Below are 26,526 nucleotides of genomic sequence, written 5' to 3'. Positions count from 1 at the left end.
CATTTTCGTTTTCACCAGCGTAATTTTTTGTGAATCTCAATGCTCTCCATAGATGGCAGCAGCTCGTACTCAGTACTCAAAAGCTTATCTCCCATTTGTCAAACATCCTATTACCCCCCGGCATTTCCGTATCATCCGGGATTAATTCCTCCGCTGAAATCGTACATCGAATGGCAGAAACCGCCCAGTCCTCGTTCTTTAGGAATGTGTCAGATGCAGGGAGTCGCGAGTTCTCCGGAGATAACGACTTGTACATGACGTTTCGTCTGCTGTTATTGATTGAGGAACGGAGCAGGAGCTCCTCTTTTCCAGAGACCTGTCGCTTTGGACGTCTACGGGAATGACAGTCGTGTCCGGTGACGAGCCATCTCGGCCCCCTCCCCCCCTCCGGCTGGTCAGATCAATGCAGGAGCAGGCCGCGGGGAGAGAGGAAGAGTGAAATATGTCACCTGCATGTCATAGCGCAGCGAACTAATGGATGGCTGTCTGGATCCGGGGATAATTAATGGTGGTTTATTCATTATTTAATATATTTTATTTTTTGTTTTTCCCCCCGCCTGGCTGCGTAAATATTGTCCTGTACTTTGGCGTATTGCGCGAGTTGATTTTTGTTCCCGTGAACCGTGGCGGGACTGGTTAATTGAATGAAAATTTCACGATTGTATCGATTCGAATTCAATTTTGTCGATGTACATCATTCATCAATCGACAACATCCGGCTATTCATAATTCATTTCAGTTCACATTCGATGCAGAGAGATTATACAGGGTGTATTTGAAGGTGAGGCATTTTTTTTCAGCAGAAGGTAGAACTGATCTAAATGAAGCGTTTCACCAAAAATCACCTATAAAAATCTTTCGAAATGAAAAAAATTGAAAATGATTACTGAAATATATCCTTATACGACCCTAGACCGTTTGTTAGCTGAATTATTGCACATTAGTGGGGGAAAGACTTCTCTCCTGATTCGACCATGTGGTTTCCTTTAGGATATTTGGCTCGTTCGATATTCACGTGGTAATGAAAATGGAAACTTAGTATTGCTGAATTGTTCTTAATATTTTTCAGTAACTTCCACGATTTTATGAAATGGCTCATTTCGATACCAACTGACAGAAGAGACTTAGAACACAAGTCTAAAAAATAGAATAATACTTCAAAATCCCACCAATAAAATTCGTCTGAATTATTCACGAATTTTTTTCACAATGGGCATCACAATCTTCTTGCTCGAACATTCCAACAATCGTCGTAAAAATGGTATGAAATGGGGAAACATCACAGCACGTTTTCAACATAACTAACATAAGCACTTTCAAAAAACAGCCTCGATTTTCTACATTTTTTTTTTCACCCTAAATTGTACGATACAACAATTATGATTCTCTCAAAAGTGACCTGATGCATCTAATCCAATGAACTTGGTACTGAACCATTCATTGTTCAGCCATATGTTCATGTTTTGTTTCGTTTTTGCAATGCCGGAATTACCTTCCACAGTCCCGTGCTTGAAATTCAATGAAATTTTGTCGAACTTCTAGGGGTTGTATCTCAGTCATCTTGGATATTTTATATAGACAATTTTTCGTTAAACGACTTATTTTGATGAGTTCTACCTTCTGTCAAAAAAAAAACCTCATCCTTAAAAACAGCCTGTATACAGAGTGAGTAAAAAGTAACTCACAAAATTAATATCTTCGGTATTCAGTATTTGTAGAAAACTGCTCGAACGCAAATATTCAAAAGTCATCTTTTTGATGATACTTCAAAAACGTCAATCACTTTTGAAATGAATCCATATCATAGACCTCAAAATACAAGAAAAATTAAAAATCGGAATTCAATAAGTTCAGCTATTTCATTCCCATAATAAAACAAAGGTTGTTGAAAAAAAAAAAATTAGGGCCGAAGATATTAATTTTTTGCGTTACTTGTTAGTCACTCTGTATATTATGTTACAGTGCCTCATCAATAGCAATACCTAGAAGGACCTTTCTCACCAAACTTTCCGCACAAACATCCCACTTCTAAACCGTAGAATTAAATTTCAACGAAAAAATTTATATAATCTATTATCTCAAGATAAATGACGATTAGTTGTTTAGTTGGTCTTTCAACCATTTTTCATGACATCAATTCAAGTAGATTGTCGGTTTTGTTTTGAGGTACTATGTTTCAACCTTGTCTCTGTAGCGCTGATATACCAGAAGCGACAGGGGCGTACTAAGAGAAGTTCGTTACAACATTGCCCACTAGCAGGCTGAATGAACGTCTTACGATATTGTAAAAAGGGCTTCTCAAATCAAATGGACCGAATTGGCAAAAATCCATTCCACATTATCCTTATGACCCACTCATGTCGAAAATAGCATATCGAAAAAACTAATATCGAAATCGACAGAGAAAGTACGTCGAATTTCAGGAATTCCCGCATTCAAACGAAATTCTACCGAGCAATCCTCATGGACGAACGCTTGATATTGAATTGAATAACATCTTGGCCCGCCCACATAATAAAACCTTGTATATTCGCCATGTGTCACTCAACGTCCGACAAAATTAACTGGGCCACGTCTCACTTCAAATTCCTCGGCATGATTATTGAGCTCCCAGCCTCCATAAATCTTCGGATTGCGTTTTTCTGGCGACCGCTCGGGTCTCCAATCTGTCGCAATCGATGTTCTTGCAGTTGGAGTGAATAATTATTTGACGACAAAAAATTACCATTCGGAAGAGAACTCAAAAGGATTTGCGATTTTTTTTTATTTGGGTCGAATATATCGATGATTGTGGAGGCGATTAAGTTTTGATTGTAATTTGCATCGTTTCATCATGGATATGCTTTTTTTTCAAGTGTATGGTCCTCGTGACGAATTTAAATGATTTTATAAATCACGCCCAGAAATTCAAGTCTCCAAGAATTATGGCTTTCTTCGTCGGAACTTTATTAAACATACTGCCTTCAAAGAACGCTCAGTCCCAGTCAGGCAGCAATAAAACATCAACTGCTGCGAAGAGTTGATACGTTTGAACGCTGCACATTTGTCAAAAGTTGATATTAAATTCGGAATGAGGTTATGTGTCTTTTCGGGAGGCGGTCCCCTGATCCTTCGGGTTTCGTTATTTAGTGGCCCCTTATAAATCATGCTTTGGGTCACTGATTAATGAGATAGGCAGTTCGCCGAGTCCGATTTAGAGCCGCTCTGCTGTTATGTCCGTCATTTTTTACGCAGTTTAAAATAGTTTCCTATATTCTTGGGGATTCGTCATTCTTCCGATTTATTGGTGCGGGGGTGATGTGATAGCTGTGGGGGAAAACGCTGAGATCAAGCTACACTACAAGATGATCTATCTAAACTCTTAGGAAAAAAATAGCTTCAGAAATTTACTACGCAGCAAATGAAGTGGAACAGCTAAAAAATTGCCCGAGTTGGACTAAAATTTGGACATAACTTTGATGCTGGAATTTCACTTCTAGATGCAAAGTATTGTCCTTCGTCTGTATACCACTTATGCAAGGTATTTTTTTCCGACTCCTCCTTGTTCAACAGGTACTTGCAGGTCAACCAAAAAATTTCGTTATTTGGCGACGAATTTGGGAACAGTAGTGGGTTAGTTAGGTAGATTCATCACAAGTAAATATACACACTATGACTATCAAATTAAGATATGGAACCGCTCTTTATTCAACAGACATCAGATACCTAAGTATAATAAATTCAATAATATGAAAATGTTGGGTTTCAAATTACAAGAGATTCCAGATTAGGTGTAACAAACTGATAGGGTAGATAGTAGTACCTACTAATGAAATGAGATTGAATTTAGTCTTGGTCGAAAGCTTGGAGGATTATGCCTTTGACAAACCGCAGTTTCTTGACAAAATAATAAATACACAATGTTGGTGCTGATTCTTTCTGCCTGGAGAGGTTTTTCAGGGTGTTTTAAATATTCCTACAAACTTATAAACATTTACTGAGTCGAAAGCATGCAAAGCACAAAACAAAAAATTGGTTTTAGTTCCTCCTATGTTCTCCTGCAATCAGAATTTGGAATTGTTAACTTGCAAACACTGGTAATGAAAAATTCCATCTGTGATTTGATAGATTGAACAAGCAATCAAACAATTTTTTGCAGCCTTCTTCGTCATAAAACCAGATATATTCTCTGCTTATACTGAAGCCTCAAATAAAATAATGGAAATTGGGTAAATACCCCAATGAAACCTACAACAGCAATTCAAAAATTCAAACATGAGGAGAATCGAACTAGGGATGAATCGTTAATCATCAAAGTCCATTAAATCTCGTGAAATCTCATTTTGTCCGGAGAGATCGAGCACTTTCCATACTCGTCACTCCATCATCCCCTCTTTAATGAATATCTTCTCGGTCGGTAAAAAAAGCTGCATCCATGGAATGCGATGTTCAATTGACTGGAAAAGTCTTCTGCCCAGAATGACGTATTCAAGTTTCAATAACTGTCCGAAGAAGTCCGTTACATTACCAGGACTTGTCTGAATTGTCCAATATACCTCAGTTTCAGAGAATTGTTTCCCGTTTGCTGTTTAGTAGATCTGAGGGAAGGACATATACTTTTCAGTTTTGGAGTTCAACCGACAGTTTCGGGTCCATTACATATTCAATGAATCCTTTCCTGGACAGGGTCCTGTCAAGGATAGAGGGGAATGTTTCCAATTCGAAAGACTGCAAGGGGAAAATGGAATATTCTAAGCTGAATTTATATCGTCTGAAATTTGGAGGACATTTCTGCTATCGTGATTTTCAAATTGCAATATTGCATGTGAGAATGAGACAAATATGTCATTATTCAGCAGGTTCAGTTCTTGGTGGACTAAATAAAATACAATATTCATTCAAGAAAACCCTACTTACATTTCTTGTGGCTCCTCCCAGCATTCTTCATCTCCAGATCTCATCGACTCCATCTTGCCCTCGTTCTCCGAAGATTCCACTTATAAATCTACTAATCAAATCAACAAATCACCTAGATGAGCTCGTTTTCATCACGGCAGACATGGCGATAAAATATGGCTGCGATGGACGAGCGCGCCATCTATTAAATAGCTCTGGGAGGCTGTGAGAATCTTATGACAGCATCACCTGAACGTGGACCTCCTGGAGATGATTAACCATACATCTATTTCATGGCCCACGCGAAATTGCTGATAATTAAAGTAGGGGGCTTTGAGAACTTGATTGAAAACACCGAGAGTTAACGTCAAGGGTTGACTGTAGTGGGTGGAAATCGATATATGCAGGAAAAAAAAGATATTAATAAAGCTGGTAGAGAGTTGACATTTACGACGACAATTTTAGGGTTGAACAACTGTAAATGGTATGGAGTGAATATTCGCATTGGGGACATGCAAAGAAATTGATTGTAAGATTCCAATTAACTATTTTGAACGATGAGTTACACCCGAAAGTAATAAATAATCCAGTTACATAATAATTTTCCAGAGGAAAAAAGTCGTTTTACATGACGAGCTATCAACTCCGCTGTATCTTTCCTTTCGAAGAATCTCATTATAACTCACCCTATCACCATTAAATCAAGGTATTTTCATTACCTGGTTGTCAATGCCTTAACAGTACCCAATTCACCTGCGTTGTATTCACTCAATCAAATCTAATGCCTAATAAATAATTTCATACATCGCAGGCTTTCACCAAGCGTAATCTTGGATAGATAAATTTCTTCTTGTTGTAGTTAGTTATTCCTTAACGTTCTGTTATTGTATTCTAATATAACTGATCTTTTTCCAGGTGAGTACTTTCGTTTGAGTCCAACGACTTGGAACGAATCGAATTTCTCGATCTTACTCGAGATAATGAAAACGTGAAGGATGATCTTTGTGGAAAACTGAAGGGAGTGAGTAATAGATTGAGTTTTGCGAAAATTTTTGAGAAAAATATGTTTTATGCGTTCAAAAATTGTTGGGAGAAGTTATTTGACACTGGAATTGTAGTTTTCTTCATTTGAGTTTCACTAGCTGCATCTACAACTGTCTTGAAACTCCAAACTATCCATGTTATGCAGTGTGGCGGCATCTGTGTATGTCATTGATTTTAGTTACTTACATAGGTGAATGATTAAGATAACAAAATTTTATTTAATAGAGATACATTTGATTTGAAGCATAACCATAGATTTAATTGTGTCACTTTGTACTCTCTACTTATATATGCAAACTTTGAACGTCGTGTCAAAGTGTAAAAACTCGACATAATACACAGGGGTTGCTCACTGGATACGGCCATGGAATGGTACGCAAATAACTGACGTATAATTATGAGATAATTCCAACATGGAGACACGATTAATCACGCACGTGGGAAATCAATAGTCCCCGTAAAATGTCAGATGTTTGACCGATGGAATGATCCAACAAACAGGTTTGTCACATTAGACGTCTGAGTAATGAACAGAATAATTAATTCGTTTGACTTCACTCATCCATTATAAATTCGATTTTCACAAGTCGACGTATACGATTCCTCGGAAAGATGACCCATCTGTCACATCTCTCGCAAAATATGAGTATTCGTGGACGGGTTTTCACCCTGATAGATAGGATAATTTCGGTACATATGACAACAAGTCGCTTCAAAATCTTCGACATATTTCAATTATCTTCGGTCCACATGGCACACAGTGACAGATATCCGTTGTGCTGTTGATAAACCACCTTGAAATGATTTAGAGACGCACAATAAACATTCTGCTGCGCCATCAAGAGGGAGCTCAGTGGTCCCCTTTCACTGACTCACCTTTGCTCTGTGTGCATGAATGTCCGCAGCGCCCCCTACACGATTTATAGACGTAGTCGAAGTGACATCGCGGGTTCTATGCGCGTTTAATTATAATACTTTATTGCCCAATAAATCTAGTGACTCCTGACCCCTCCTCTGTGCCCCGCTTTGAAGGATAGCGTTCAATTCTGTGGACCCTGACATATTTTATGACCAAATTATGCGTTATTCTCCCGCCCGGTTCCCTTTCTTCATGCATCCCTCTGCGATGGAAACCCACTGGGTGCTCGGTCGAAAGATGTTTTGTGGCCATTCGGAATGACGGGAAATAATTGATTGAATCCTCAAAGATGGCGGCTGAGGAGATCAACCTCCAATTTCAGACGCCATAGAATATTATCCTAAATCGGAACGATTCCTCAGTGTTGGCAACTTAACGCGAACTGAAAGAAGTGTCCGTCGTGCTTAATTATTCCTCTAAATTAAACTATGAATATTTCAGTCCCTCGTCAAAGCATCTTTTGTGTATTTATAAACAAGCACTGAGCATACCAATCCATGTGAAAGAGATAACTACACTTAGAGCTGTCAAGCTGAGAATTATGAATTATTACAACGTCTGCACTCGTCAGGCAATAAATTCAGTACTCTATGTTCCCATAACCATGGAGAATGCGTCAAATTATAAAATATTCAGAATTATGTGCGTCTTCTTTCGCTTTGTATAAATCGTCGATGAGGTTGACAGCGACTTAAGTTATTCCGGCTTTTTCATTTCGGTCACTGAATACTGAATTCGGAAAGCAGTGTTGCCAAACATTCAAATCCAATCGAGAAGACGTTCATGCTCAATCGATGTTTGTTGTTCAGTTCTTATTGCTATAAAAGATCGTCAGATTTAAAGTGTCAACATTGGCAGCACCGGGTGCTTTCTGTTACTGATATCTAAAGGACAAGTGCCAACATGATCTACTACTGGCAGGTGTATGGCGAACATCTGACGGCACTAATCACAGTTTCTAATTTATTCAGACTGACATCTTTGTATTCGAAAACGAATGCATCTCACGATCGCATTGTTTAGTTTCTTTTTTTAGATATCTGTACTAGACAGTGCTTTGCCAGCCAATAAATATAATAAAGGGTGTTTTTCAGTACATCACTCCACTATAATGAGACCAAATTTTCATATTTGGAGTGAAGAAAATACATTAGTATTATCGATAAAAGCGTTTTTTGCAGGATTTATTTCCCTGCTTCAATTTTGCATAGACTTCCATTGTTGCGATTGATTCTTCAACTTATCTCGAACTTGAATGCAGTCTATGGTTGCTGCGGTAGAGTCCTATCTCAAGGCTATCAACAAACAAGCCAGGCTGTAGGTATTCGCTTCACCAAACAAATCCCTCTGCCATAACTCACATGGCGATACAATAACTGACTGGAGTACCTACAAACACAAAGGCGGATGCATGTACCACAGAGGTACGGTTTTCTACGGTGGCACATACTCTGTGACCTTTTCTGCCGAAGCGGGCGGCTACCATTAACATGGTGACGTTGAGAAGCCAGCGACTGTAAATCTGAATGTGTAATTGCGTCGTGATATAAGCGGCTATCGCCTGGAGTCCAATGCAGCGTCTTTTTCTATGGTCTGTGTGTGCTTGAATTTCCAGTCATTTTATTGGAAAAGGACGAGTGATACTACGTCTTCGTCATCATTATTCGGATTCAACTGAAAGCGTCAATCAAGAATTGTGGTTAAGAAGGCTATTTGATTTTGACAGTTGACATGCTGTGCATCATGGTGCTTATTTGTCAAACTTGCCGTAAACTGTCAAAGTTGCGGAGTTTAATGGAAATAAGGATTTCGTTCTTCCATGTTTTTGTTAACCACCAAGAGACAAAAGACCCAGACATCTTAAACATTGGAATGTTGGTAGAAGTGGAGAGGTTCTATTAAAGTTTGATCAGTTTTTTCTCAATTAATTGGAGAAAAAAATGGTTCATTATTATTTATATGTGAATTCGAAAGGAAACTAATATCTCAAATGTTGAATTGTAGCTGATACTTGATGAAAATCTGGAGATTTAGAAATGATGACTTATATTTATGATGAGTAAAGTTGCCTACAGATTACTCTCACGTGACGTGGGACGTCATAATGCGCATGATTCAAAAATCTAACATACGATTTGGGGATGTGGGAATGCACGTCTCTTGATTTCTTTCTGTAGATTCTCATCCTTTCTCTGGTTCGTAGTCAACTAGTCTCCTGAGATCTTGATTCGGAAAAATCTTCACAACCTGAACCGATCTCCGTTCTCCGTATTTTCAGCTCCTACAAAAAAAAAGGTTGGATAAAAACCGTGTAGGGGAAGTCCGGGAGACTTTCTCAGGTAGGAGACTTGAACCACCTCAAATATTTCAATTCAAATTTCGCGCTACCGGTATGGTAAATAGCTTGCGACATACTCGTAACAAGGCACAACTAGTGACGGCTCCATTTTGGCCGCCATCAGAACAGTTCGGGAGTGAGAGGGTTGAACGTGATTTTGTTGTTAGGAAGTAAGAAATTGAATCATTTTTGTTTGTTACTCTATCTGAGAAGTTTAATAGGTGCGTGATGTCATTTAGTTTTATTAATTTCATTGAGTAATATTGTTTTACAAACAATGAGCCTTTTTAATAATAGTTTTAAAAGTTTCAAGAAAACATGTGTTAAATAAGCTAAAAGGGAGTGCGGGAGACTTGACCCATGCTATGGTCGGGAGACATAATCAGTGGTACAAGTTGCTGCACTGAGCTTAGATAATAGTTTGCTTCAAAGAAAGAAAATTGAATAATAGAAATGAATATAAAAAAATAGACAAAGCTTCGAAAAAGTAAAAAATATCTCTGAAATAAGTGAGAGTGACTATGAAATAGCTGGCATAGATAATCGTTGGTCATTGGAAATTGTTTTCTTTCAATGTTTTTCCTGATGAACAAACTTATGATCAAGTCTCTCTCGCCCCCTGTTCAACTCTGCCATGGGTTAGGGAGACATGAGCCAATTTTCGGTTCGTAAAAAAAGAATTGCTGTACTCAAAATGTTCATCACACCATCTCTCTACTAGTACATATCGTTACTTGAGAATGATATCTTCACGCAAAAAAATGAGTTGCTAATGGTAGCACTTAAGATGTATCTGTAAATGGTTACAGATACATCTTAAGTGGCTTCAGAGTGAAAAGGGGTTCAACTATCCCGGACTCCCCATACCATATTTAGTAAAACTTGAAAGTTGTAGTCCTCGATGTATTTATGCTATTTAATGATCTTGAAATTCGAAACAAAGACTATTTGAAATTTTTCTTCCACTTGAAAGATTTGGATAAGTTTATTAACCTGATGAAATCGATAGTGTTGACGCTTCGCATCATCACCATTTCACTGTTTCTTTCATAATATTCTTGCCATAATCTGCATCAATTGACGTGAGCAAACACCCTCGTGTCAATAACACCGTTGAACAGCAGTGTGCACTTTCAGATCTTCAGAGCTGCACATCAAAAAACCGGATCGCTGAATTACCCTCGATTCCGATGAGTTTTGATTCCTCAAATTACGGCAATGCTCCGCGTTTAACTGCTGAAGACTAGAAGCCGACTCGGGCTCGTTATTTTTGCCAAACGCCGAAGAACTTCCAGTTTAATTTTATTAAAATCAACAGGTCTATTGGATTTCCGATCGGTCCGCGGCTGGATGCCGCCTTTATTTACAGCATCTTTAATCAAAGAGCTATTTATGTTCGGTCGTCGTGCCATTAAGGCTGAATTTTTGCGAAATGAATAATTAATGACGATATTACTCGTATTAACTTTACTAGCTGCCTGTCTCTATATTTTACGTATTATATTTGTGGTATAAATTTATATGTGCTGTGCCGAATGGTACGTACAGATAGAATGTTCGCCTTTTATTGATATTGGTTGTAAATTCCTACAGAGCTTATGCCGTCTCACCAAAAATTACAGTTCCGTCCTCTTTAAATCGATTCCATAAAACCGATCATCAAGTGGGATACAGAAGGGCGGACTTCAATATCAACTTGCAAGTCACAGCTGCTTATTAAAATACTGAATTAAAAGATGTTCATAAAAATTGTAAGGGAAAGCGATGGTCAAAAAAGTTGGCGCATAGTGTTGATATGCAAACTAAAATAAAAAATAAACAGAAAAAAAAGCAACAGAAGAAGATTACGACATAGTAATATAATATCAGAGAACTCAAAGAAACATATACAACAGAAAAAATACTGATCATCATATAAATCGTAACGGTATTTCAATAAGAGCCACTTTCATAATCAAACTTTCCTTCAACCCTTTCAAAAATGATATTAAGGGAAGCTTTTCAAAGAGATTTCGAATTTGATTATGACACTGGACGTAAAAATGACAGTAAAGGATGCTTAGGTACTTAAAATTTGATTGTGATTGATTTATTGTGCAAGATTCATTAAAACATGATTTGCTGTACATAGAACATCATTGTGATATTCATTGGGTTAGTAAGCAAAGCATTTGGATTTTCAAGCTTGTGTTGGGTATTTCACATTCAAATCTGAAATCTAACAAAATTTTTTTCGGATTATAAGATTACTTTACAATGTAGATGGAGTAGGAACAGAATTTCAATCGAAAATTGGATGCTCTTACGAATCGTTCCAATCAAACTTACCTATCTTGTAATCTGTCAATATGTAATGAATAACTAGGTACGCATAAAATCTGCGTTCTCGTACCTATAAAAGCCATTCAGAAAGCTGCGATGTATTGTTCAAAAAAGGCATAATTCACTGAAATAAAGAAAATACTGAATTCCACATATGTCCTGTAATTACCGAAGGGCTACATCGAGTGACTCTAGTGCTTCGAAAAATTCTTGACTTACTACTTCCAGTAAGTTGATTAAGAGTTCTATCTGAATCAAGACCTTCCTGTCTGGTTAGAAGGGAATTGTTGTATCCTACTGTCTAGAATTGACCCCAGTTCGCTGACGTGATTCGAATTAATTGTGTATTTCATGAATTCGTGGTTTACCGACAGGAAGAGTTCTTAGATTTGGGATTCTCAGTTACGTAACATTTGCGTTGCTTGAGTTAGCTTCTTTGAAAACTAGCGAAACGGTGTTCAACAATTTTTTAACTAACAAGGGGTCTGTGGGTCACTTTATCCCCTTCAACAACCTTTCCGCAATTCAATATCTTACTGAAAGGGCTATTATTGAAATATTCTGGATTTTCCCGAGCTGTCAATAATTCTTGAAGCGGGTACATATACATTTAAGGGCGATTTTTTCATAGAGTATGTGTGGTATATTTTGATTTCAATAAGGGAGGGATATATCGACATATACACAGGGTGTCTCAGAATGAATGAGTTAACCTGAAACTTTCAAAATAGGGACCAAAATACGTTAGTTTTCCGTACACCACAGTTACGGATAAATTAAATCTATTTAATTTTGTATCGCATACCATCTTCGTGAAATATGCCGAAACAAATGCAGCCAATTCTATGAAATGCCAATTATTTTTGTACAATTTTTCTTCGCACTCATGTTGTTCGAGTCAATTTTATAGGGTATTTCTTAAATCTTTACGTAAATGAATAAATGAATAAAGTCTAAATGGTAACTGAATAAATGCGTCTTTTATATAGATTTCCGAATGGTACAGAGTATCACAAATTGCTTGATTTTGGTTGTTTCTGGTACCAGACTAAATGGGCGAAAACATTGAAAGGAGTCCTGGACTCGATTTTCGTGAAAAGTCCATTAGGGGAAACCATTTCGTGATAACCTGTACAATGCATCTTCATTACAGATGAAAATAGGAGGTTATGGCTGATAGTATGCAGAAACAGTACCTAAATTCACCTGAATAACGAAATATTAAAAAGTTGAATAATTTATTATTTAAAACTGCATCTAATGGTAAGGGCTGAAAAAAAACAGCATGAATCACGGAAAACATTTCCTACCTCTTTTGCAACCATGTTTATTCTCGACTAGGTGGCTTATTTTCTTAAAAATTGCAACAGATACATGTAACTGTGATACCTGTTTTGCAAAATTGCTATTTCTACGAAGAAACACGTTTTGCTTTTATGAAGTTTTATCGAACCTCTCAACATTCTTGTCTATATCTGGCCTAGAATATACGAACCTGCCAAAATCAAGCAATTCAGGACACCTTGTCCAATGATTCATTATAAACAATTGCTTGTCAAATCAATGCTTCAGGTATGTAGTATTGAAAAAATATTGTGAGTCGATGAATGAATTATATTCAGTACAAATGGGATAAGAGTTGCTTCGCAACGTGTCATAAGTATTTCGCATAATTAATTTCTCAATTTTTTGCTGGAATAACTGCTGGTTACTGAATTATTCATATCAAAATTTTCTAAGATTTTTTGCTGAGTCAATATTGTTCAATCGCGAAGCATAGATCACATATTATTATGTTTCGCTCGATTCATATAGATTAGGGTTCTAAATCGTGACGTTCCTATATACTGGCAACCGTTGCTGATTAGGCTGAGCGTGAAGAACATCACCAGCTTCAAAAACACGCTGGAGATTGCTCTTTATCACCCCATACGTTCCACAATCTGCAGATTGGTATGCGGCGCCAAAATTCAAACCCGGCACCTGATTATCGTTCGCGCTGAGCTCAGTTCCTGGGGGAGTCCCCCATTACCGCTTATAGCGCCCTCTAGCCGGTCATAGGTGAGAAATCTTATTTCGGCGCGTCGTAATCGAACCAAGACACGTCTAATGAAGTTTGCCTTCTGGAATGGTCGAAGGCGACCACTGCCCTCTCTCCCTTAATATCTCCCTTCATGCCTGTTTGGTTTATTTACTATCTTTCCTAATGAACGCGCCGGAATGATTCCGTGGAGATGGCTGGGAGGAAATTGGCGAAAGGTCAGAATACCTTGATGTTTCCGAGTGTTTTCCACTCAGATCCGATTCTTATGGTGTGGATCTGATTGGACTGATTCATTTTTCAGTGGAGATGAACTCCTGGAGTTTTTCATCCGACGAATGGTTTCCGATGAGAAAACTAAAAAAAACTGAATGCACGTGTTTGCTTTGTTGAGATATCTAAAAAAAAGATGTAAAATTTGCTCAGAAATGAATGTGATGTTCATTTATTCACTTTTAAATCTATTCAATCATTTTATTTTGTTTTATAAAATAGAAGGTAAAACATAATATAATTTCATGCTCAGTCATTTTGGGTAATATCTCAATGAAACCATTGTTTCTCAAAATGTCATGATATCTAGGAAAATAATGATTTTCGTTATAACATATGCTTAGTAAGAAATGAGACAACAATCAAAATAAGTAATAATATACCGGGTGTTCTATTTGAAACAAATATAACTATAATTCTCCACAATTTTGTGCTTATCACAAATAAGTAGATTTGTGACAACTTTTATATGAGATACTTTCTGATAATCCCTGTATATTTTGAAATAATCGACTGTTAGTAATTTTCCTAACCCTGTATGATGGGGGGCAGTTCTTCAAAAATGGAGCTGTGATTTACTGCTATTTTGCTTTCTAATAATTGTTGACATATGTTTTCGACCAACCTCTCTCAGTATCATTCAATGTTCTTAAAAAAGGCAAAGATTCAGGGGTGCACTTTTTGAATCTTTGCCACTTTATTCATAGAATTGCTTCTTTTTCTCTTAACAGAGTTTACAGATTATCTTCAGCAAATGGCTCGACAAATTTTTTTTCACCAATATTTTGTCAGTGCGTCTACGCCATTTTTTCACTATATAGTGATCGCTTTTTTTCACTACTCTCATAAAAAGCCGCAAAATTGTGACCACCTTGGAGTCCTGTATATCAAAGCTATACTTCAAGTCTGCACAATGACTCATTGAACATAAGGGCCTTTATAAACTGGGGCAATGCATAATAATGATGGCCAAACAAATTCTTGAACCTCTAGCTATTTCTCTTTGTATAAATCGAATAGATCTATTCATTTTACGAGTATTCAACAATGAAAAGGGGCAAAAGATACCTGATGTTTCGACATATTTTTCGTATTTTTGTGATGTTTATAATTACTATTTTGTTTCAATCTAGAATTAACAAAAATCTTTTTTTTTATTGTGAATATATTCTGTATCTATTGCATCTGTTTTTAGTATCCATTCAGTAGTAGCAATTTTCACGAACATCGAAAATCATTTCTTATTCTCTCACCTTTAACCTTCATGCCTTTCTTCTACTGGCACCTGACATTAACAGTAAATTATGGGATAGTGTCGCTTTTTATCGTCGTTTGTCCAAGTCAAGGTGAAATCAGGCATTTGCCGCCAGCCATCTTTATGGTTAGGAAAAATATCCCAGCATGGATTTATTTCTTGACAGATTTCTGATAATATTTGCCTCATTTTTCAAGTTGAATTTGAAGGTATTATGTGAAGAAATCCATACGTATAGATGGTAAAATCTGAAATATAATTCCAATCTCAATGAGCCCTCGGATTCGCTTATCTAGTTTGAAATAACTCTTATTTGTTCTGAAGTAGTAAACAAGGGTTTTTCTAAGGAAAATATTTATGTACCTACCGCCTCCCGTTCTAGTACAATTTTTGTTTTCTGTTGTCAGTCAGAAAGCAAAGATGCAAACCTTTCTAGCTGGTTGTAAAGTTGCCCATTTCTGAGGTACCTACACTAAGCTCATCTGCACCTTCGATGCTAACATACGAATGCTTTATTCACCGATATCATGACAGGGCAGATATCAAATCCATTGTGGAGGTTGTAACAGGTAACAGTCAAGAGATAACGATTGTCAAGTATTCGAATCATGAATCTCCACTTGACGTATTCTAGACGTGGTGATTGATTGAATGAAATTCAATTATAACGACGGAGAACGGGAAGATTTCTAAAGAAACATCAGTGTAGTACCTTTTACCGTGGCTCAGTCTATGAATAAAGTGGAAGTCCTGGCATTTTTCTCATGGAAACATGCGATGTTGTCGGATATGCATCACGAATTATGAAGATAAGACGAATATATTCAGTATTCGGAATTATAATGAAAAAAAATTAAAATTAATTATATACTGATCTCTGAATCGCGAGATTTAAAAGAGAGAAAGATTGTCGAATTGAAGATGCTGCCAGTTCATATTCGAGTTGAAATTTCCGACCTGCTGTTGGCGTTGTTTGAAATCAAGAACAATGAAACGTCGAAATGAATGCACCTAATAAATCGTTCGCCATCACATCTCCCTGCATAATAAACGACTCTGGCATCATACACAATCTTCCCCAGAAAAATATAGCAACAAATGCTCCGGAATTCAAGTCTGCCATGACTGAAATTGCATCCTCGCCAAAAATGCGCATCGGCTTAACGCAACGTCCTTAAACATCTCAATCCTTCAACCATCGAATGCCATTCGTTTCTGTGTAGTAGAGCACAAAAAAAAGCAACGCCACTCGGACCACGGAACAATACAACAGTGTCCGTCGCGATTCAGGCACAGCCTTCTTGATTTATTCACCATTGTCTCTCATTTGAACGCATATTTCTCCTATAAAGGTATCCGTTCGAAAGCTATATCTCACGATGGTGTATTTATACCTTTCGGACTATCTAATGCTCTGTGCTCTTATCGGCATTTCTGTCTGTCAACGCGAGTTGCTACTCTCGCTATTAATTCCAGGAATTCTTAAAAATATAGCGAGCCTGCCGTTGCTCCGAGCGCTTGGCCGCAGTACGCGAAACCAACTTGGTCGCTGGTATCAGATTGCCCCTAATGAATGTGAGAGAACACGGTGATCTGATCTGGGTTTACCAATTTATAGAATCTTCGTTTCTTCCTCGGTCTTCGTGGCCATCCTTCCAGTAACTAGCTTTGTAACTGCATTTCAACATGAACAATTTGTTGATAGTATCTGTGTTTACATGCTGCTCGGATGCTGATGCTACAAGTTCATAAAGTGTTCTGTGTTTGCTTCTAGAAATTTTTTTCGGGAGGTCTTCTCTCTTCTAATCGAACATACTGTTGCATAATATAGGGATTGAGGAAGTTTCAATTAACTGTGATTTCAAAATCCGCTTACGACTAAAACACATATCACAAATTTTCTGTGAATCAGGGCTGTCTCGACAAAATATTTTGGTATTTCTGAACCCCAGAGGAAGACGCCTTGCATAAGGGGAAAAGTTTTTGACGTTTTTTCTTTATTATTATTCAATTTGTTTTTTTCTTTAATCTCCTGTTAGGAAAGGACCTCACTTTTTCATACATACAGGCGTTTCACGTTAATTGTTCACTGGAAATATTTGGAGAAGTGAGATTTTTTCAACTGAAATATTCTCGTATACCGGTAGTTGAGCCAAACTTTGTTATTTAAAATGGGGCACTATACATAGTGAATCTTTGACTCTTTCAAATATTTCAACAGTAGACTCTTGACGATGAAAGCAAAAACTTTTTTCGCATAAAATTTTTTTCCGAGTCGGTTCGGTTTGAGAGGTACCGTGAAAATTTTTTATTTTTAGTTCTATCTCACAAACGGTTTCATCGAATGGAATGAATTGCGGAATATAGTTTTTCATTTATTTGATGAATCTCTTTCCAACAGAAAAAATTTAATGAACAAAATTCTTGAAACCAAGTTGGACGCTATCTAATGAATATTTGAACGTTTTGTAAAATACAAGTATTCTTCATATTTTCTCGTAGAATGCTCCGTTTTCGAGTAATTTGATGTTCAAAAATTAGAGAGTATTTGTGAAGTTTGAAAAATTGGGTACTTTCTCTGAATACTACTTTGTTTAAAAGATCCACAAATGTGTAATGTCACAGATTTAGCTAGTTAAAATTTACCTCATTTTGTTTTTCCAGGGGTGGCACAGTTCATTTTAAAAACTTAAAATGGCTATATCTTTTATCAGGGCCAAATCAGAGAAAATCTATAAAAACAAGTGTTTTTTTTTTTCCTCAAGAATTTACTGTTGAAAGATTTGTACCACCTTGTATTTCAATTAATTTTTGTATTCTCCAGAAATCTCTAACTACGGAAAATTCGCTGTTTTCCTTAAAAATATCTTATTTTTCCCAATATAAAACCCAGTATTTTAATAGATGAGGTGCGAAAATTCGTATCTAATAATGGTTCAAACCCCGTTTCCAAATCTGAAAATTTTGGAGAAGTTATAACAAACAATTCATTCAAAACTATTTTCACATAAAATTTGAGACAAATGAATGTGGCACATTCGGGTTGTTTTTGAACAAGTTTATAATCAACTGTGCTGTTTTGTTCAGCTTGCATCAACGTGGTGGATGTTGATTTTGTTAGTATTTCTTATTCATTTAACTTATGGTTGAAATGTTGTCTAGAAAATAATCACATATTATTAAGGCCCATTTACACTCTTGTTTTTGGTCGAGAAATCGTATGCCATACTCGCACGCGATAAATTATCTTATAGTACCTATGGTTAATATGGAACTAGACTATCTAAATGAAATTCATTTGTTTCACGTTTGAAATTCATCTACATATCTCACATTTCTCATTGCTTTTTCATTTATCGAACTGCATATATCCATATGATATGTAGTTTGCCCAGAATATTCACAGAAATATTAATGATGCTGATCTTCAGAATCTGTTACCTCATCATGTTTTCTGGAAAACATCAAATTCGGATGAATACCTCTGAAAAATTTCAATTTTTTCATCACGTTGGTAACACTGCTCACAAAACCATAGAGCACGATGAAATCTCGGAAGCGTCAAGTAAAACGGCTGTGATCCGTACTCTTGCTTGTAAACGCAGTGACCGGTGTTGAATCATTCTTCCACGTTTGACAAGCAAGTTCTCTTCCCTTTCCAGTATTCGATTGCACTGCAGTGAAAGGCGGAGTAAAGTCATAGAGAACAGCATCCTCCCGACCAATGAGTCGCCTGTTCGACTTAGCATAGAGAGATACACAGCAGCGTTACTGAAACTAATTACACAGATTTATGTTACTATTGTTCATTGTTGCTCCCTGGGCTCACCGACAACTTGGAGACGTACGTGCACGCCCTCTGCCTGACCGGTTCGAAGCACGTCCGCTGCGTCGTCGGTGCCATTCTGCGTCTGTGATCCACGATTCTCTGTGAACCCGAATAGCGGAATAGACGAATTCAGAAACTTGTGGATATTCTGAAAAGTTTTATTACGGAAATGCATTGTTTCCTATATTGTATTTTTAACTATCGGTTGCCTTGACCACTAAACATAATCCTTGGAATTCGTCCTTGTTATGAAATCTAAGGATGTAATAGAAAACTGATATTGGGTATATTTGTTGTAAGTTCTGTCACTATCTAGACTTTTTCTTTTTTGCAACAGACTACTTTAAGCTGATAGTGTTCTGTGGTCCTGTGATAGTGTTGACGTTTAATATGCGCAGTCTCGATACATACGTATGTATATTCAATCCTTATTCATATATTTATGAAAATTATTCTGTTTTAGAACTCTAGAATGGTATCCAGTGATTTATTTTGGGTGTCATAGTCGAATAGATCATTCACAGTCACAAAAAAAGGTTTCATTTATTGAGGCAATTCTATATTGAACAGTCAATATCGCTTTGACAGATTGCGTTTTCATCTATGGCGTCCAGCAAAGCTGTTCTCCTTATGTTTTCTTCTATTCCTCTACCATTTTTATCCTTGAGGGATGGGAATCTCAGAGTTCCTCATAGGTGTTAGGACTTTCGGGGTTTTATCTCTCAGAACGCTTTATCTGCACGGATGTGAAGAAGTCGTCATGTGGACAAAGCCAAATGGCCCAGTAAATAGCCTCTGGTAGAACGTAACAATGTAAATGGAAGCGATCCAACCTGGCTGAAGACATGAAGCAAGGCAGTCAGTGCCGCCAACGATATAGAACGAAAAGGGGAACTTTATTGGGTCAAATCCTTAGGGATAGCTGGTCTAGACTTTTTTGCTTTCAAAGCGTTTTCTGTGATAATGTTTCAATTATGAATGTAACGTGTTATGAATCTCGTGTAACGAAAGTCTTTATATAAATCAAGAAGAACAGTTTTATCTTCCACTGGATATTGTCTTAGAATTCCCAAGATATCCGCAGCAAAAAAAAACAGTCCACTTTTGTTTGCATTCCCGGGCCCATTTTCTAGAAAATTTTCGCAAAAAAAAGGAGTGCTGTTCGACAACACAGTTGTCAAAAGTTAGGGTTGATTATTTTAAGTATTTTTAGTTTAAGTTGATATATTATGATACAAAAGGTGAAAGACGTGAATTTTTTAATAGTTTAAAATCAAACTGAAGAACATTATATCCACTCATAATGAGTTTCCTACCACTACACGTTTTTCGAAAAATGAAGCTTCTGATTGATTTTTTTTACCTTTATTGCACCTGGTGAATTCTGAGAATGATCATTATTTGAAAGCTTCGATTATTGAAATGCGATGCTCATCGTGAATTCACTACGTATCCTGTCCCAATAACTGAAGATGGAAACTCGTAATGAACTGTTTGTTATTTAAGCCACTTAATATTTCAATCAACAAAGGTTCTGTAAGATTGTGAATAACGGATAAGAGAAAACAGAGATTCTCGGCAGGATCTGCTACGAACCATTCCTCAGCAAATCTCGCCTTATTCTCTCCAGATCCTCAGAATTGACGAGGATTTCATTCCGATCAAGTCACAACTCCAAGCAGCGAACAAAGAACTGAAACAATCCTGTGAACTCACATGATACGTAATTAAACGGCTCCTGCAAGAAACGAAACGTAATCAGAGTTAAGTCAACCGGGAAAACTGAGACAATGGAGGTCCTGCTCAGTTATGAATACAACTCGCGGAGTGATTGTCAATCAAAGAAACAACTTCATTAGTAAACCGTCTAAGAGAACGGGGACAAAGCGATCGATCCAACGATAAATTGAAAATAAATAATAAAGGGAACGTAGGAATGGGAAAATGTAAGCTTCGCGAAAAGTTTGATTAGGGAATATTGTTTCGAGAATCGGTACACTTCATTTTCGAACGTGCAGTTGCATCAGCATCTGGCTCTTCATAGCTAGCTTTTATTTGCCTATCCTGATTCGTGCTCTCATACTCTTTTGTCGATTTTCACTTGCTACTCCTATTCTTCGATATTTCCGAATATAGTCTAAACTCCAGAAAATTCATATTCTTTCTGACTGACGTTGCAACAACTCGTTCAATTCCGTAGCTCATATCATCCTTCGACCACATGTTATTTCGTTGCTGAAGTCGATATTTGATCTTCGCAGGACGAAGCTCACAGTATCACTTTAATCAAATGGGACCCATTAATAAGGATTAATTTATGGCACAGACAACATTAAATCATTCAAGAAATGACAACTGCGGCTCTCCTTGAACTATCACGTTTTTCAAGTTAAGCCAGGTGTTGGGTATAATTGATGGGTCAGTCCATGCCCATGTTTGCATTTCTTTTAACGCAGTACATCAATGCATTCGGACTGGGACGCAGTGACAGATTTATTGGCTGAAAATGTAAATGAATCTGCCTTGTGCTTGCGCGGCAGGTCGTGAAAAATGGGTCTGGCATTCAAAAATCACAAATTGAGAAATTTGCCGCTCGGTATAAGGTCTTACTGGCGAATATATCTTGACATCTCTGCCGTATATCTACCTGAACAGTTTGGTCGTACAAACGACGTCATTTCTTCAAATAACCATCATAATGATCGAAATTCGTATTCCACTGAAGATCATCCTGAACACGATTATTAAATGGACAAAATATCCTCATCACATATCCTAATAATTCTCTTTTTATTTCAGGGGAAGGTGGAGATGAAGGTTCTCCTGAAGATGGCGAAAAATTAGAAGGTGATGAAGAATCTGGGTCAATTTCTCCAGTTTCTGCAGCCTCTCCAGTACCCCAAGATGAAGATGGTCCATCACCGAACCCTGATTTACCTAGTCCTACTAGTCCACGTTCCGTTAATGACGAAGGATCAGTGAGGTAAGGATCGAAATACAAAATATACCTACATTGAAATATTCCTTCAAATTTCGTTTTGACGATAAATCTCTTATTAGGTCTTATCAACAATTTTTTTTTCAGGGAAATGACTCCATATCGATGCAATTCTAAAGAGTCTGCTGAGAGTATCAACCGAAGCCCATCTCGAGAGTCCATGCTATCTGACAGAGCTAATCTACTACATAGAACAGCTATGCCACCATCAGCGCTAAGTCCACTTGGAGTAACGCTACCGCCCACTCTCCCAGTTGCAGCCGCAGCAGCGTTGTTACCACCGCAGTCGGCTGCAATGGCGGCTTATCTAAACGCGGCTGCAGCAGCAGCTGTAGCACAACAATCGCACAGACTGATGATGACATCTCCCCTACCCCCTTCGTTCAACAGGTCTTCCATATCACCCTTGGTGACCTCAAGTTCGTCTCCTCCTGGTGCATTTACATCTTCCATAAGCCCATCTGAAAGGAACTTGCAATCTCCACCAGAAGACGGAATATTGGACTTTAGCAGAAAATCGAAACATAGCGATGCTGAAAGTGATAATGACGCTGTCAATTTCAGTAAGCCAGAAAGTCCAGCCCCAGAGTCTGGAAATGGACCTCTCGATTTATCCTGTTCTGGCAGAAAGAGATCGTCAGACGAAACGAGTTCACAACCTCCGGCACGTAAGCCGAAGACTGAATACAAAAGTCCAATTCCACAATGGCCGACAACATTGGGTGCTTCGCACCTTCCTTATTTTGCAGCGGCTGTGGCTGCTGCCTCTAATTTATCACCGAAAAGCTCAGCACAAACAAATGAGCTTTGGAATGGAAAAATGAAACATTCAGCACCTGCTCCTAGTGATGCTACTAAAGCCCTGGAAAAAATGAGTGAGCTGAGTAAATTGGGAGGTGAAGATCTCTTCAGAACGATGGCTAATCAACCTGCACCGAACTCTGCCAGTAACAGACACAGTGCCTGGCAGTCACATTGGCTGAATAAGGGAGCGGAACAAGCTAAGGATGTTTTGAAATGTGTATGGTGCAAACAAAGTTTTCCTAGTTTGGCAGCGATGACTACGCATATGAAAGAAGCCAAACACTGTGGTGTGAACGTTCCAGTCCCTCCAATGCAATCACAAAATTTGATTCCACAACCTCAAATTACACCTCCTAGTACCAATAGCAGTAGTTCTGCCGGCAGCTCTAACAAACCGATGACCTCTGATCTCAATATGTTAATCAAAGAAACGATGCCATTACCTAGAAAATTAGTGAGAGGACAAGATGTTTGGCTTGGTAAAGGTGCGGAACAAACGAGGCAAATCCTGAAGTGTATGTGGTGTGGTCAGAGTTTCAGATCGTTAGCTGAAATGACAAGTCATATGCAACAAACCCAGCACTACACTAATATAGTTTCGCAAGAACAAATCATTTCCTGGAGATCTAGCGACGATAGTAAAGGAGGAGGTGGTGGTGGTCCAGGCGGTAATCCTCCTCCTAGCGGTGCCAGTAGTCATGTCAGCGCAGTTCTCACATGTAAGGTTTGCGATCAAGCTTTCAGTTCGTTGAAAGAGCTCAGTAACCATATGGTTAAAAATTCCCACTACAAAGAACATATTATGCGGTCCATCACAGAAAGTGGTGGAAGAAGAAGGCAAACGAGAGAAAAGAGAAAGAAATCATTGCCTGTGAGGAAGCTTTTAGAATTGGAAAGAGCCCAGCACGATTTCAAAAACGGAGATAGTGGCCTTCTGGATAAAATGAGAGAGACTACGAGTGCTGGTAGAATCACATGCGAGAAATGTGGACTAAAAATTGAAACATCTCTATTCGTTGATCATATACGACAGTGTGTTGGAGGTGGTTCAATAGGTTCCAATCAGAGGAATTTTCTGAAAAGTGCTCTGATATCGAATAGCATACTACCTCCAGAATCTCCAACAAGAGATAAAATAAAATCAGATGACAAGTCTCCATCACCTGTGTCCCAACACAGATCACCTAGTGCTGATTTGAGTGGTAAAGAAACACCCCAAATAAGCGAAAACAACAACGGATCTTCCCCATCAGTTCTCAATGCAATAGAAAAACTAATCGAGAAAAGTTTCGACTCGAGGCAGAGGCAGAACGCTTCATACCCAGGTCATGGAAATATAAATGCACCTATGGGTTCCAGTATCTTGAAACGTCTAGGCATAGATGAGAGTGTTGACTACACTAAACCTTTAGTTGACGCACAAACAATGAATTTATTAAGGTCCTACCACCAGCAACAACAAAACCACTATGCAAGACGAGAGAGAAGTGGAAGCGAGTCAAGTTCCATATCAGAAAGAGGAAGCAGTCGCATCGATGCCCTTACACCGGAAAGAAAGATGGATCCTCCAGGGGTGCCATTAAATAGCACTCCCAGATCCACCCCTGATAAAAGGGAGAGGGAAAAGTCGCCCTATATCGAAAAAAACGAATCTGATACTGAAGTGAAAGTGAAGAAAGAAGTGGATGGTGAAGAATGTCCCAGATTAGAGGAGCAAAATCCGGAAGTCATAGTGAAGAAAGAATGTACGGATGATGAAGATGAACGACAGAGTTACCACAGTAGCGGCGGTATGAGGAACGAGGAAGAAGATAAAATTCCGTCAAGCCCCAAGCAATCGATAACTCCCTCTGAAAACCTCCCACCGAATAGTCCGTGTAGAAACAGTACTAGCAGTCCAGCCAGCAGTGATAGATCTGGTACTCCAAGAAGTACCAATGGCGACAAAAAACCGGGAGGTAGTCTTGGTGCTTTGAGTTCTATGTTCGACAATCTCTCAGGTACTTCAAACGAGAACCCTGCCCCCAGTTCCGGAAAAAAAGGTTCCTCACATCCTCTGGCAGCGCTCCAGAAACTCTGTGACAAGACTGAAACTCATACCAATGCAAGACCCCACTCTTCCTCCAGTCAATCTGTTCCTAATCCCAGTCCAACTACAGTTCCAACCTCCGGAACAACCCCTGGTGCAATATTAGCCTTCAGTTGGGCGTGTAACGATGCAGTGATGACATCAGACTCTATAATGAAGTGCGCGTTTTGTGATACACCGTTCATTTCGAAAGGTGCGTACAGACATCATCTTTCCAAAATGCATTTTGTGAAGGATGGTATCATACCGGACCCAGTGGCATTGAAAAGTAATCAGCCAAGTTCGTCCAACAGTGGGGTGCCTCTGAAAGGAACTCAAATGCCAAATGTTCCAGGTAGTTCTAGTGGTACCAAGAGTCCTCCAGTAGCGTCAGGTTTCGAGGAGAGTCCCCATTCGAAATTTTTGAAGTACACCGAGTTAGCGAAGCAGTTATCGAGTAAATATGTATAAAATTCTCAATCATTCCTCTTTTGTAATATAGTATAGGAGACAACCGCTGAAAACGGTAATATTGTGATGTTATCATATCGTCAACCAACTTAGTAATAATTCTTGGACGTGTTTTAAGTTGTACAGTTGCAAAATACAAAACTTCAGAAGTGATTATAATTGTTATACGAATTTAAAGTCACATAATGTAAATAGCTGTGTATAAGTCGGTATTGTAAGATATTTACCCCACTTAAGATATACTTCCCCAACCAAGAGGAAAAGAACTCGCTTCTTACGTTTCAAACGTAGTTCGTCTGGCACAAATCTATGATGAACCGCATTTTTCCGCTCTTGTTCAAAGAGGAAAAACTATTTATTCGTTTTGTACATTAAAATTTCATTGGAACTGGGAAGCGTGTTTTTTAATTTAAATCAACATTGTTTCGAGGTTGTGCTGTAGAGAATATTGAGAAAACGTACTAGAATTTAGGTTAGAGAGATTGGTTGGAAGAAATCTGTACTACTCAGTGAATCTCATGTACGAATCGGTTTGTTCGTTAGAATCAGAAGAATACAAAATTTAGCTGTTGTACTATAAATACTGGGTTCGAAAATTGTAGAATAATATGCGAAAATTGTTTATCGAAAATGGTTACTGTCCTGCATACTGTATAAAATTTTTGAAAGTAGAAAATGAAGTGACTGATGATGAAGCGAAATATAATAACTACCATATTTTTTTAATGTTCAATATTTTTGACAGTATGTGGTGTGTAACTGTTGAGATTTTCGTGAAACTACAAACATCTTGTATACGTATATTGCAAATATCTCTTCTTCCATGAAAAATTTTAAAATATATTTATCAATCATTATTATACTGATGAATACAAAAGATGTATACGCATTAGCTCATATTCATGGCGAAGCTCTTTTATGTTTTGAAGAAAGTTTAAACTTTATTTAATATTTTGTTGTATTTGATTGCAAAGGAAGCTCAAATAAATATATGTTATGAATAGTTAGCTCTTTCACTTTTCTCCACATATCATTCTTTCCTATTTTAACACATAGAAACTGGGCTTATATACTTTTGTTCTCCCATGTCTAAGCATCAGACATGTCAAAATACTACAAAAGAAAAGTCATCATTGGAACAAAATTTAACTGAAACACAAAAAATAACTGAATTATCAGTAATTGGAGTCAGTTCTTCTTGTTTGGTTCTTTTTCAGATAAAACAAAAAATCAGATAACAAGAATTCTCATCATTGGATTCTGATCATTCGAATAATGAAAAAGCAGGT

General features: G+C 37.8%; 1 protein-coding gene across 3 annotated transcripts in view; it reads left to right on the top strand.

The window, feature by feature from the left end:
* LOC123313137 (protein tiptop) overlaps nucleotides 1-26,240 on the top strand; it is a 167,958-nt gene extending 141,718 nt beyond the window's left edge. For 2 of the 3 annotated variants that reach the window (XM_044897867.1, XM_044897866.1), the window contains exons 2-3: nucleotides 21,696-21,879; nucleotides 21,982-26,240. In XM_044897867.1, coding sequence (XP_044753802.1) covers nucleotides 21,696-21,879; nucleotides 21,982-25,237 — 3,440 coding nt within the window. In that variant the 3' untranslated portion in view covers nucleotides 25,238-26,240. Of the gene's footprint in view, nucleotides 1-5,879; nucleotides 5,897-21,695; nucleotides 21,880-21,981 lie in introns of those variants that run through there. The other variant, XM_044897868.1, reaches the window with a different exon arrangement.
* The last annotated feature ends 286 nt before the right edge of the window (nucleotides 26,241-26,526 follow it).

This window comes from Coccinella septempunctata, chromosome 5 (assembly GCF_907165205.1).
Source record: "Coccinella septempunctata chromosome 5, icCocSept1.1, whole genome shotgun sequence".
Classification (NCBI taxonomy): domain Eukaryota; kingdom Metazoa; phylum Arthropoda; class Insecta; order Coleoptera; family Coccinellidae; genus Coccinella; species Coccinella septempunctata.
Note: the sequence above shows the minus strand (reverse complement) of the source record. Positions and strands in the feature narration are given on the sequence as shown.